The sequence below is a fragment of the Trichogramma pretiosum genome, unplaced genomic scaffold (genome assembly GCF_000599845.2).
Source record: "Trichogramma pretiosum strain Unisexual culture from Peru unplaced genomic scaffold, Tpre_2.0 scaffold60, whole genome shotgun sequence".
NCBI lineage: Eukaryota > Metazoa > Arthropoda > Insecta > Hymenoptera > Trichogrammatidae > Trichogramma > Trichogramma pretiosum.
The window spans coordinates 864414-878268 of record NW_019640805.1 but is presented as its reverse complement, the minus strand read 5'-3'; the positions used below and the strand labels follow the sequence as shown (position 1 = coordinate 878268).

Sequence of the window (13855 nt, the reverse complement as noted above, 5' to 3'; positions counted from 1 at the left end):
TCATTTTTGGTCCTGAGACCATAACAAAATCTGGAGACAAGCCTTTCCCATGATTCCTTAGTGTAATCTTCGCTCTTAATCAATTTAACAATAAGTAAAAACCATCTTTGGAGGAAACTCCTTGCCAATTGATTGACAGCGGTTAATTCCATAGTGATAGTTTATTCGCGAAATTGATATAGATTTCATGTAAAACGTGGATTATACACGACTTCAAATTATTTTTTCTGATTATTCATTTTTACGGAAATTCGATGAATTTAACTTAAGGCTCGTAAGTACATAAAAATCAAAAAAAATTCATTTCATTTTTGAAAAATATTTTTTCCTCATTTTCATAGCATTTTTTAAATTTCAAGATGTTTATTTTTTACTGCGTTTCAGCCGTTTCCGTGAGCCTTTTCGTACATTTTGCATGCAATGTTAAATTTTACGATACAAGTGCCATGAGTAACACTTTTTAGCTCGGCGTAGTTACAATAAGTGAAGTGCATTTTCGAAAAATAAAAAACGCCAGAAAGCGCAAAATAAGAAAAAATTTTAACATACAAATTATACAAAAAAGGTTCACAGAAATATAGTAAAAATAAACATCTTGAAATTTAAAAAATCTGATGACAGGCTCGACGAATTTTAACATACCCCATATACATTGATCAATAAATTAAAAAAAAAACAATACTTTGCATTGGTTTATGTTAGATTTTGATAAAGAAATTTCTTTAGTTTGGATACACCTTTAAACAATCAGTTTTTTCAGTAATTGTTAGTGTTGCGCTCAAATATTATTGGTAGCTCGATATTGTCTTAAACCCATTAATGATATGTATATGGATTTAAAGAACAAAAAATTTCCAAGAAATCAAATAAAATCGTCTCGATACTATCAACATAGACGAAAATAAGTATTTGAAAATTAACAAAATTTTGATGAAAATTTTTGTTGTGATAATTTTGTTGCGCAGTGTATAACGGAGGCTGAAGTATTACTGAAAATAGTACTTTCCAAAAAACTAGCAAGAGTACTCGTAAAAAGTAGTGCTTTCATACATTTTGCTTACTGATTAATTTATTTACTAAGCTGGAATTTTGTGTCGACAAAGAGGACACTCAAAGAGATTACAATCGAAATAGTTAAAAATTCGCAAATATCGCGAGACACTTTTCTAATTAGACATACGCTTTTTTTAAACGAATAAAGTGGAAAAATAATGTATTGTACGCTCATTTAAGTATCATACGAATGAATCGATTTAATTCGTTTTTTTTTATATCTGACAGATGGAACATTTCGTGTATTTTTAATAGCTACTCTCTTGGTAGCTACATTTAAACATGATGATCTAATCAGTAAAAGAAGTAGCTTATTTAATAATGAAAAATTGCATTAACGTGCGTAGAAATACATTATTTCCATTTTACTCTAAATTATGTAGGCTAAGGCATATGAACGCTGAATTTCAGTGAAATCAGACATATACTTATATGTACTTATGTATAGGTAAATACGGTGTATAAAACGTGAGTTCAGAGCTAAACATAAAAAGAGCGAATACGCATAGCGAGTGCAAGAGAGACGGAGCTACGTGACGCTACATGAATGCTGCGAAATCATGGACACTGGATTATCAACCTCTATGTTTCTTGAACTGTTTCATAGCCCCGTTCCCACCTCGGATTCTAATAATATTTGAGCAAACTTATGTTAAATATTTAAAAGTCAATGATCCCATACCATATGGATTATCCTGGTTTTCTAAGGGTTAATAAACATGAACTGCAGTCGCTTTTATCAATGATTAACATACCCGCGCCTTTTTCTTCGTTTTCGTTTTATGGACGTTGTGCAGCGCCCCCATACTACCAACATTCACATCGCATGCAGGCGCAGCGCCCCCCAACATACACATGGCAAGCGACAGCAGACAGGTGTTCTCTATTGTACTAGGATTCCAGGAACGAATAATTGACTGGTTTTTTGGTTCAATTTTAATATCAAGCGTTTAATTAGAAGCACATCATCTCTAGAGTTAATAATTAATAGTTTGTTGATCATAATTCATTTTATACAAATGCGTTAGATCTTAAGAATCTGTATACGTTTACGTCTGGGAATCATAAAGACCCATTTTTCAGAGATGATGCACATCAAAGATTAAGCAGCACGTTAGAATCTCTTTGAAAATTATGTCTGACTAGTGGCATCATCGAAACTTGAGTTCAGCTGCATTTTGAAACGCCATTGAACAAAGAATCGTCAAGAGATTTAGGTTATGCTTATTTTCGAAACGAAGAATAAAAAAAAACCCAGATTCAGTGTATATTTTAGTCTTGGGAGAGAATTATCAACATATCATTAAATCTTTTTTTTGAAGAAAAACGGAAGACCTGACAGATATGAACGATTTAAATGGTATCTACTCGCAAGTGAAGCGTATGTCTATTGAGGTATGTGTATATTTTTCTCAATTATTATTTGGTCTATCATAAGCAAACTTATTTTATGCAGGATTTGGAAAACTTTTGCATTCAGGCAATTTCTGAATGTATAAGTGCTCACAATGAAATTCAAGAATTACACAGCTTAACTTTAGCTACGAAAAAAGCTCAAAGAAATTTGAGATCAAAATGTAAAATGCTTGAATCACAATGTCAACAATTTGAAAGGATTCTTGATGGTGTTGACAATGATGGAGACGATGAAGTTATGATCTATGCAGAACCAATGAAATTAAAACGATGTGTTGGAATACAAATAGATATGCCATTTGTGAGTTTCAAATATTTTTATAACTTTTTCTGTAAAAATTATGATAACTTCCAATTTATATTAAGAAATTCACTGCTTTTGTAAAATTATCAAGTTACTAATTTTCTTGTAATTCGTTTTTAATCATTCAAAAAGTTTGTGCTACAAATAACTTTTTCTTGTTTAAATACTAGCAAAATATTGACTACTCAGAATTCAATAATAATGAAGAACAGGCTACAGAGGAGCAAAATATGCAGACAATGAGTTCTGAGACCGCTGTTCCGGAAGAGCAAATAATGCAAACAATGAGTTCTGATACCACTGTTCCAGAGGAGCAAATAATGCAAACAACGAGTTCTGATATTATTGCTCCGCAAAAGCAAACGATGCAAACATTGAGTTCTGATACTGTAGATAAGCACTCAGCTCCAAAAGCAACAGCTTCAAATTCAATTGTAAATCCAGTTAAACAACCTCATTCAAATTTCTCAGAGATATCATCACCTCAATTTGACAATAATAATAATACTGTAGAGAAGGTGGTTCGGGAAGAAACTACATCAGTAAATATTATAATTACTAAAACCTCTAAATGTATAAAGATAAAATTCATAAAGTGTGTTTGTTAAAATTTTAAAAATATCTCATCATGTATCATAAACTGTTGAAGCATTTGCTTTCAATTATAATTTTAAACTATATTGTTCTACTTGAACCTTCACTTGTTTTAGAAATACTCATCTACCGCACCAGTTTCAAAAATTGGAAAATTGGAAGAAATTCCTCCATCTCCAATTTTGAAAATTACCCAAGACGTTGAAAGTATGCATATATTTTAATTGTTAATAAAAAAATTTTTAATTCATATAATTAAATATTTATTTTGAACAATGTTTTTAGGTATTGCCTTGGCATGGAATTTAGATTTATCACCTTCTATTGCCAAAATAGCTTACTATGAATTATTTGTGTATCATGAGAAAGATCCGAAGTATAAAGATTGGAAAAAAATAGGTCATTTTGAAGCTTTACCCCTTCCAATGGGATGTACATTGTCTCAGGTAAAAATACAACAATTATAATTGATTTATTAAGTGTTAAATACGTAATTGTATTCTAATTATATTACAGATGGGTAAAGGCACTACATATTATTTTGCAGTACGAGCAGTTGATGTACACTCTAGAAGTGGACCTTTTAGTCGTGCAGTATCTACAATAATTTGCACTAAGAGCAACAAATGTTCATAGAAAAAATTGACTTGTTAGCGGTGTAGTATTACCTACTTTACTTTGCAGTAAGAGCAAAGTGGTTCATTTTAAAAATGGACCTTTTAGTCATGCAGTATCTTTACTATATAAAGTGTGATAATAATTTAGATCAATTGTTAAGACCTTAGTTTTTTCTGTAAATAATTTAAAAAGTAATATGAATGCAATAGTCAGCATAAATGCGCATTTTTGAAAAAGTTGTGTATATCTTTATATTTGTTGAACACACTTGTAAATGTATGAACTATTTTTTTAAAACAAAAAAGCTAAAATTTAATTAATTAATAGTATAGTTACAAAATCATGCGTGTTTTGAATACACCAGATTACAAAAGTATTGGATTATTAGTATTATTATCTTATATGCATTTACATGCATCGATCAAAACCCACTTGAATGACGCTTCACAAGTCCATTTAAAGGAGCAACCAGTTTGATAAATTAAACCTTTTCATGACCACGTTAAATCTAATAGCACAAAAGTTTATTCTATAAATTTTTTCATATCAATAATTTTCAGAATATTTTGTTCTGATTTCAAGTAATTTTAGACTTACTATATACAAAAATGCATGTGGACTTCCATTTCTGGTAGAACCTTAAATTGAAATAGTTTACTCCGTCTTAACATACTGGAATATGAAAATAGATTATAGCTAGCATGAATTTACGTTTAAATCATCAATTTTTGTGAGATATGAATTTTTTATTTCTTTGTACTTTAAATACATCTCAGGTTTCACAAATAAATATTAAATTCGATGAAGCCATATTAATTGACGTTGTTGTGGTTTAAATTGGTGTTGTAGTGGCTTAAAAGAAACAGTTGAGTCAGTAAGTAAAATGTATTCATAGATTTCATTTAAAAGTAAGAAATGTTTCATGCATTAGCTGATAAATTCATAATTGTTTATTAAAGAATTTTGTTTGAGCATAATTTTTGCAATAAAAATAAATGAGAAAATATAATGATGATTCGTATAATTATTGAAGCACATGGAAATAGAATTCAAAATGTCAATTATTTATTGTGTTTTCAATTAGATTTGTTGTGTAAAATATTATTTTCACTTAATGCATTGGGGAAGTAGTTGGATTTATGACAGAGGTAGGGTAATAGGAGTGGTCTGTAAAATGTAAAAAATCAAAGAAGTAGAACGATTGCAAAATAAGACGGGGTGCTGCCTGTACCAGCTTATGCTATCTCATTCTACTGGGGCCTTTCTCTTTCGCATTTTTTTTTAATTCGCACTGTACGCGAACGTTCTGGTCCACGCCTAGCTGGTAGAAAGCTTTCTGCACATATATGGTAGATTCTCAGTTAAATCGCTTGGGCAACGAAAGCTTTTTTCAGGAATAATATTTCTGACAATACTAGTTTCTCTGAAATTTGAAAGTATTTTCGGTTGATTTTGAAAAATATACGTGTCTTGAAATTTTGGACTACATTGAGAAAAATTGTCAAACTCTACTCGAAATATATTTTCTGAACGATAATTATTTTTCACAAAACTGCTACTTTTAGGACTAGGAAATAGTTATTACAAGGGTATTGTTAAAATGTATAAAATGTCATTTAAAGTCAATTGTTTCGCTCTAGTCAACATTTAATAGAGAATCAGTCACATACATGCATGTACACACGTGACACGACACGGCCAGATAAGACGCCCTTTTCTAAGCCTGAGTGTAAAACGCTCGTTCGCCTCTCGTGAAATGTCTCTTGAAAAGACAAAAAAACCCGCAGATACTGTTTAGAAAGAGAAAATGTATATGGTCAAGTGAAAATTGCCATTCATTTTTTTACACCGTCGATAAATACTGTCAGAATTAATTTGCGCGATAGATAATAGAAAGTGACAAGCGAGAAAATGTAATAAATTAAAGAGACTAAAAATTGCTACATGATCGTCAGAATAATCATTTTTGCGATTTCTGACTTACAACTTGTTTGCTTCATCGAATATCAGGCAAGAAAAAATGAATACAGATAAAAGTAAGTAATTTAATAGCCAAATTTTTGGCGCATTATCGTTAGTTAAATGTGTGAGCTTGATTGATGATTGACACCCACACGGCTCGTTGTTACGTGGAATGTTTTGCAGCTCCAGCCGATAGATAAAGTCTCGAGGCCTGTTCTTTGTAAAGCGCATCGATGCGCGCGTATATATCTGCAGTCGAGCTGGTCCGCATCGAAGCGCAAAAACTAAATCGATATTTATCCTCGAGTTGGCTCGCTCGATCGTCCGGAGCGCGTAAACTCACTCGAGCGATACATTATGCAATAATCGGCCGCGCTCTAAGAGCACGACACGAATATTTCACGAAGCGAGAAAATATCTCTGAGTCGATCAGCTGCATGTCCAGGATCGAAGCGTAATACCAAAATCCAATCGGCTGTTATGTGCGTCAACACAGTCGAGCATAAAAATGCGCATGGCGCGTACACACACTCGAAAAAGATACATAAAATTGTGCGCGCTCAGTGAAGCCAAACGAACCGAGTAACCGATCAGCCGTAGCGGCTGTATCACGCACATCCGCGACGCGGAGTCACTGCTCGAGTTGGGCTAATTACGCGCACAATGAAACGCTCGCGATCGTCCCGCATCGATCCACTGCGCTCGACTGCACCGATTAACGACTTCGTATCGAGTCCTCTTCGACTTTATATCCCATCAGAGTCTTCAGGATCGTTTCGGATTTTCCGATTTCGTGTTTTATATAAATTTGGAACGATGGCGAGCACAGGCAAGGCCGGCAAAAGGCAATTTTCCTTACGGAACTATGATCTAGTGCGAGTGGCTGGCGAGTCGCATTAGAGCCACTTTTGGATCAAATGGAAAGTTAGCAATTACGTACGTATTCGTAGGCGATAGCTGCAGAGCTCGCATGGCAGCTTTTAAATGTGTATCGCTGCAATTCATCGAGGCGCATACTTACCTAAGTGTATATATTTCAGCGACTAATGTCACAACTGTACAATGAACAACGAGATAGCGAGAGAGACAGAGAGAGTTTGTATTTTTCAGGCTGCACGTAAGCATATATAATATTGGCCACTCCCTCGACAAGTCCGTTCGGATTATTTATGCAAGCGTTGCGGTTGCGGATCGTTCGGCTGCAAAACTAACTTGTCAGTAGGATAGCGTGGCCGAGCTGGCCTGCTCTATCTCTCCACGAGCTCGCGCGCACATATTTGATTACATTGCCCAACCAAATTAATCACACCAGACTTGTTTTTTATTTTTATTATGCTTTTTTTTTTATTCTCGTCGTTTTGTTCGTTCCCGTTCTGCTGGTTTGCTGCTGCTGCCGCCGCCGCCGCGCCATATCGGTATTTTTTTTTATGGGCTTCGCGTCGCCTCAGCGAGACTTTTGCGCGCTCGATCGATATATCGTCCGATACGAAACATTACGCAGAGTTCGATTGCTCGCGCGATCAATGGGCGGTTTTTTTATTTTATAGCTCCGACATAATTTGATATTTCCATCGTGTGCGTACGAGAGCGAGCCGCTATACACACGATGTAAATCCGTGCCCACAGTCAATATCGCTGTGCGCGCAGCCGTCATTAAAAAATGAAACGTCGAAGAGTGACACGAAATGCCCGCGATTACACGCGCGGGGGGATTCGATTCCTCCCGCTGGAAATTCGAGAAGCCGAAGCGAGCGCGACATTACGGAGGGGGACGATGTAAAAAATAATAAAATCTCGCAACTCGTTCTTAATCTTGCACGCGCGCATAAAGCATATTATTCCATAAGTATCGACGATCGAGATGAAAGGCAAGTCGAAAAGCTCGCGGAACAGGCCAGTCGTTTCGAAAGTGTACATAAGCCGGTGTAAAGGTATGACGCAGAGGTAGTCGTTATGAGGCGACGAAGTGTCTTTAAAAAAAAAACGTTATTTTTTCACTTTATGCTTTTAGACAAAGATACACGGAGTGCGGAGCATATATACGAGCTCTCTCGAGGTCTTGCATCAGCTGAAAAAGTATCATGGATGTATAAAATATAAGTAGGTATAAGCGCGCGGGCCACAAGAAATGTACCATACACAGCCGCGGCCATAACAACAATGCTACTATTATGCTGTATTCTTGCTGCTGCTGCTGCTGCTACGTATGTACGCTGTGTGTATATAAAACTGAGGCTCGCGCGCGAATCGATACGCTTGAGGTTCGATAATGCGCTCGATAAGTGCGAGCCCAGAGATAAATCTCCCTTTATTTTGCTGCAGCTCGCTTATACAATGTATATGGGCGTATGTGTGCATGTGTTCGCGTTGGCTACTTTAGCCCATGGCCAGCAGCAGCTCTCGCTTATATGTATACGTGCCCTCTTTCGCTGCGGCTTACCTCCGCTGTATGCGCGATACGTATGAGGCGAGGCATAAATAGCGAGGAGGCACGTGTAGGTGTACTTCTGTATATATATGCGCGCAACAAAGAGACACAAAACAGCCCAATGGCTCCGCGCCGCAGCGATACATATATTGTGTGTGTGTGTGTGTAAGCTGCACGCTCGAGACAAGTCACAATATAGCCTGCGAGGGACCGTTGGGAGCCGCGATATCGCGTCGCATATCCGGACTCGTCGCGCCGACCCACCAGTCCTTTTCGCTTTAAATATTACCGAGCGCATTAAATTTACTCGCGCGCGTTGAATCACATTTTGAACGAATTAATAAATGAAAGCAACATTACCTCCATTCGCCCTCGACTATGCGAGCCACAAGTTAAATAAATGGGAGGCGAGCTTTATCATTAAATTAGAGGCACATCTCAAACTCGTTGATATTAGACGGATTATTGAAAAGCTCTTTGTCGTCGAACAATTTATGATCTGCGTGAATCGCCGAGCACACAATGAATGTGTAACAACGAAAATGGAGAAGCGCGAAAAGCAAGCTGCGTTCGGCTTTTATAGCTCGTATGGGCAGGAACGAGATCATTTTTAGTCCTTGTATATATGTATGTGTATATGCGTGTGCGAGTCTGTTTGTGTGTATCATAGCGTGCATCAGCAAAATATTGGCTCGAGGCAGGCAAAACCGGCTCATTCGCTGCCGCCACTTCGCTATAGATGTGATCGCACGCAAGTATTCCAGTCTCTCTCTCTCTCTCTCTCTCTCTCTCTCTCTCTCTCTCTCTCTCTCTCTCTCTCTCTCTCTCTCTCTCTTCTTTCTCTTCTTGGACCCAATAATAACTGTGGCTTTTTTATACATATACACGCTTTCATTTCTTTTATATATACCTACCTATGGTCTGACCACTCGGTTTATGTGCATTACATATTAAAATGCCCTGCGCTCGTGTGTATACGCGCCTAATGTTTTATGCTTCGTATATTGGCCGACTCACTGTGAAATCGAATTGCCAAAAAAATTTTTTTTCTCCTATCATGAAAATGTTGCTGTTTTTACTGTCATGAATGTCGTCAAATTTTATTTCAATTTTCGGGATCTTCTTTTTTCAGAGGCCTGAAATTGGCTTTTTTCAAAAATACATGGTTATTGCTGATAATAAAATTATTCAATTACAACAAATTTGAAACATGGAAATCTTGGAAAATTCAATTGAATGCTAGAGGGAAAGAAAGCGATATTGCCGTATATCCCCTCTGCAAAGAAAGTGCGGTATGAAGTACTTAATTAATGTCTTTAAATTCTTCTGTCACTGACAATATCACTTGAAACCATTTGGAAAACCGGCAGTGGAGCAGCTCTAAAGGTATTACATATTATTATTAGAAAAAGGTAAAAGCGATATCGGTGGTGCATGCAACGCTAAATTTATACACGTATCGAGTAGCTCGTTTAATTCTCGAGAAGTTGTACTTTTTTTTATCGCTGTTCAAATGATCCTTCCCCTGAATTGTTGTGAGTAACTCATGAGACTTCTCGAGTTATTTTCTTTTTCTCTAATTAGGTCTTAGTGCTTGCAAGCTCTCGCACACACATGAAAGCTTTGATTCCTTTATCCTCTCCCTCTCTCTCTGTCTTGAGAGTGTATTAACAACTTTTTCTCTTCTTCTCCACGTGCATACAGAACACCACGATATAGAGGATTTTGGGAGTAGGTAGAGGAGAGGAGGAAGTTGAAATGAAAAGAGTTAAAAAAAAGACAAGTGGTATACGTTTATGCTAACTGACTGTATTCACAAATTAAAAGTACAAAAAGAGATTGGATTTTTGTCCGATACATACGTACATGCTTACGTATAAAGGAATACGCATTTGTCAATCAAACGATGAAAATATGAAGATACAATTTTTATTCATGACTCGTGCACAAAATACAATGTAGAACAATTCGAGCTCGCATCAATTTAAGGAAATCAAAATCGTATGATTTAACAAGTATAAAGTAATCACATACACGCATAGTTTTCTTTTGTCAAGTATAATAAATTGATCTTCATTCGTTCACCAAGGCGAGGCTTAAAAAATAGGAGTCTATGTAAGCCTTTCGACAATGAGGGGTTTCACTGCGTGTTTTGTGTATTTTTTATAATAAAAAACCAGGTCGAATTAACATTAAACTATACAAGGTGTGAAAATAAAAGTACATCACATTATTATTTTGTACATCGACATACGAACGAACAGACACAGACAAGCACGCCCACATAAAAACAATGTAAATGACGCTGGAACTCATAAATACACACGACGGGGTTATTATCGAGCACAATTCCAAAAACGCGGGGATCGATCCCCATCGGTAGCGATCTCATTTCTTCAGTTTTTTTAGTTCCCCCTTTTGTACAGCCTACTTGTGCCACATGCGTTAACGCTTGTATCTAGATACAGTCAAGTTTGTTTCGCGCCGCAGCGCGTAATTGGTCGGATCATGATCGATTAGATTTCTAAGTCCTATATTCTAAGCTAGTTTTTATACATTCATTCACGTACACACGCACACACAGACATATAAATATAAATACACACACACACAAAATCGATGTAAATATGATATATATATCATAAGACACATTCATGCCGCTATACATAGTTCAAAATTATTCCTTATCTATATACTTCATTTAAAACACCTGCGCCTCTACTAGAGTCTTGAGTTGCAGTAGCAGTTGTCGGTAAGCTGTCCGCGAGTCTGACATTTGATGGTGTTAACGTAAAACGACATGCGTCTATCGGACATTGAGTTGGAAGGCGCCATTCTCGTTCCCGCGGACTCCAGCGGCAAGCTGTCGATCTGCAAGACCTGCGCCGGTGAACTATTGCGTGCTGTTGTTTCTTGGACTGGTGCGAGTACCGGGTCCCGCCAAGTGCTCCGAAGCGGGGTGGATTATCAGATCGATGGGTATTCTATCGCTGGGTACCTCGATCACCCGCGGTCCCGTCGACGAAGAAGTAGTCGTCTCGCTTGGGCCGAGTGCGGACGCAGCGTTCGACGGGCTCGAGGACCTGTTCGTCGGAGACGACGCGTTCCATGAAGTAGCCCTTGGGCTGCGTTGAAGCGTAGCCATGTTCAATCGACTCTCGGATGGAGTCGTGTTCGCTGCGAACAAGTTCTGTACGAACGTATTTCTGCCCGGGCTCGGGCTCGATGGAGAGCTCGTTGTACTCGAAGCCGATGTCGAAGAATCCTCGCTGCTCAAGTCTGTTTCAGGTTCACAGGCTGTTACAGCGTACGAAGTCGGCGACGGTCTGAAGCTATTTTTAATCTTCTGGAAGATCGACGTAGAGCTCCTACTCCTCAAGTTCGATGTCATTGGTTTGGCGGCGGATGGCGACAAACTCAGATTTCGGATCCGCGAGTTTTCAACATTTAACGCCTGCTTACCGGGCGACAGATAAGTCATTGGTTTGACGACGGATGGCGACAAACTCCGATTTCGGGTCAGCGAGTTTCTGACATTTAACGTCTGCTTGCCGGGCGACAAACTCAGATTTTGGGTCAGCGAGTTTTCGACGTTTAACGTCTGCTTACCGGGCGACAAACTCAGATTTTGGGTCAGCGAGTTTTCGACGTTTAACGCCTGCTTACCGGGCGACAGATAAGTCATTGATCTCGTGGGCGATGGCAAAAAGTTCAGATTTTGCATGAGCGAGATCATGTCTTTTTGCGCTTGTTTTATCGGTGACCTCATTGGACTCGTGGCCTCTATCGATCGATCGATATCGTGCGGAGCATTCGAGCTCATACCCGATTCGTGGCCTACGCTTTGACTCGGCGGCGTCAAAACGAACATCGGAGATACGAGACCTTTTGAGTAAAAATAATCGCGTTGAAAAATTACGTTAAATTTGAAAGAAAAGAAACAAAAGTACGAAATAACCTTTTGGCTGTGTGGGCGTAGACGGCGGGTCTATATGAATCGCGACTGGTGCCGGGAACGTCGCCCCGTTGCAGCAGTCACGGGAGCCGATGTACTTGGCCATCCGTCGCTTGTCGCAGTTCCACTCGAAGTGTCCCACCCGCTGGCAGGCGACGCACCAGTGCTCCTCCGAGCCGAAGTAGATGGTGTAAGGCCATCCGTCCTGCTTGCCCTTCATCTTGGCCGGGAACTTTGCCACGTCATCGGCCGCGACGTAGAGGTGACGCGCGAAGCCAAACACAGGGTTGCCGTTCGTTTGCTCGCCCGTCTTCAGGTAGACGATTTGCTTCACCTCTATATTGTGATGCATGGCCAGATATCTGCGGATGGTGTCGTCGGGGACGAAGGGCAATACGTCGGTCGCCAGTACTCGGACCAGCGGCTCCTGGGTCAGCGGCCTCATGAGCAGCGAGTGGTCGTCAATGGGGAGGATACGGCCGTGCTGGCTCTCGGCTTGCTTGGCGTCCGAGACGAACACGCAGACGCTCGCGGGCTGCAGCTCGTCGGCAATCAGTACCTTGGCCGGCTGAACGGCGTTCGCCACGCAGCTGATGTACCTGTCGAGTCCGAGCTGCGGCAGCTTGTCCAGGACGATGGCCTCGCGTGACGTGCAGACGCCGAACGGACCCTCGGAGCTCGGCAGGCCCTGACGGATCTTGTAGTCGGCCTGCCTGGGCGGTCTCTGATCGGTCGGATCGATTATTTGCGCCACGACGTCTGGCGCTTGGGACGACGTGGACTTCACCGTGTAGGTCCCGACGCTGCTGCTCGTCGACGCTAGATTCGTCTTGCTTGGGTCCATGTCTTTCGTTTTTAAAATACACTTTATGACGAGCCGGTCGAAAATAGATTTTCTCAGTCGAGATGCGAACTGAGCCAAAGACGAGCAGATACAGCGAGTTTATCCTATTTCTATAGTGATCGGTACGATGTAGGTAATAACATATTATTTAGTAAACATGAACAGCGAATGAAACCACCAAAACTACGTTATATGTTTATTTTTCAACTCGACTCGCAGGCCTCTCGCGATGCTAATAATTATGCCGCGTTATTCTATTAACTTTTAGAGGGCCGGGATTTTAATAGAAATCTGGTATAAAAGATACCTTATATCACTGATCGATCATGAGCAAAGTGTCGATCGGGGGATGCGTCAATGTATTAGCTTTCTGGCCTTCTAGAGGTTAACGAACAATTTTTATGCACACTCATGAATTTAACGATGTTTTTCAATTTTATTTTCGTTTTAATTCCGATCGTTAGGCTTTGTCGCACAAAACTCTCGTGCGTACATTGTCAAGTTAGGTTCATAGGTGTGTATTTCGGTGAACTTACCACTATAAAAAAAGTAAGTGAAAGTCAACCTCTACTTGAGTTCGATTTGAATAAGGCCAACTTTGAGATTTGGAAAACAATGGTCCTAAAAATTCAAATAAAATCTGAAGAAATATATGCCATGAATAACAACACGTTTTTCATG

General features: G+C 39.1%; 2 protein-coding genes across 5 annotated transcripts; one reads left to right on the top strand and one right to left on the bottom strand.

Moving 5' to 3' along the window:
• Positions 1–1922: 1922 nt before the first annotated feature.
• LOC106649800 (activating transcription factor 7-interacting protein 2-like) lies at positions 1923–4985 on the top strand. 3 transcript variants are annotated; one of them, XM_014367427.2, is made up of 7 exons: positions 1923–2029; positions 2137–2448; positions 2510–2770; positions 2944–3315; positions 3484–3574; positions 3653–3813; positions 3884–4985. In XM_014367427.2, exons 2-7 carry the CDS (start codon positions 2398–2400, stop codon positions 4001–4003), a joined length of 1056 nt encoding a protein of 351 aa, XP_014222913.1. In that variant the 5' UTR covers positions 1923–2029; positions 2137–2397; the 3' UTR covers positions 4004–4985. The 3 variants fall into 3 exon arrangements, with proteins under 3 accessions (XP_014222913.1, XP_014222912.1, XP_014222914.1); XM_014367426.2 differs by having other exon boundaries at positions 1923–2043; XM_014367428.2 differs by having other exon boundaries at positions 1923–2448; positions 2944–3207.
• Positions 4986–10580: 5595 nt separating this feature from the next.
• On the bottom strand, positions 10581–13313 carry LOC106649750 (mucin-5AC-like). 2 transcript variants are annotated; one of them, XM_023460154.1, is made up of 3 exons: positions 12334–13313; positions 12034–12260; positions 10581–11976 (listed from the first exon to the last, which is right to left on the bottom strand). In XM_023460154.1, the coding sequence occupies exons 1-3, from the start codon at positions 13172–13174 to the stop codon at positions 11269–11271; spliced, it is 1776 nt and encodes a 591-aa protein (XP_023315922.1). In that variant the 5' UTR covers positions 13175–13313; the 3' UTR covers positions 10581–11268. The 2 variants fall into 2 exon arrangements, with proteins under 2 accessions (XP_023315922.1, XP_023315917.1); XM_023460149.1 differs by having other exon boundaries at positions 10581–12260; positions 12334–13307.
• Between the last annotated feature and the right edge of the window lie 542 nt (positions 13314–13855).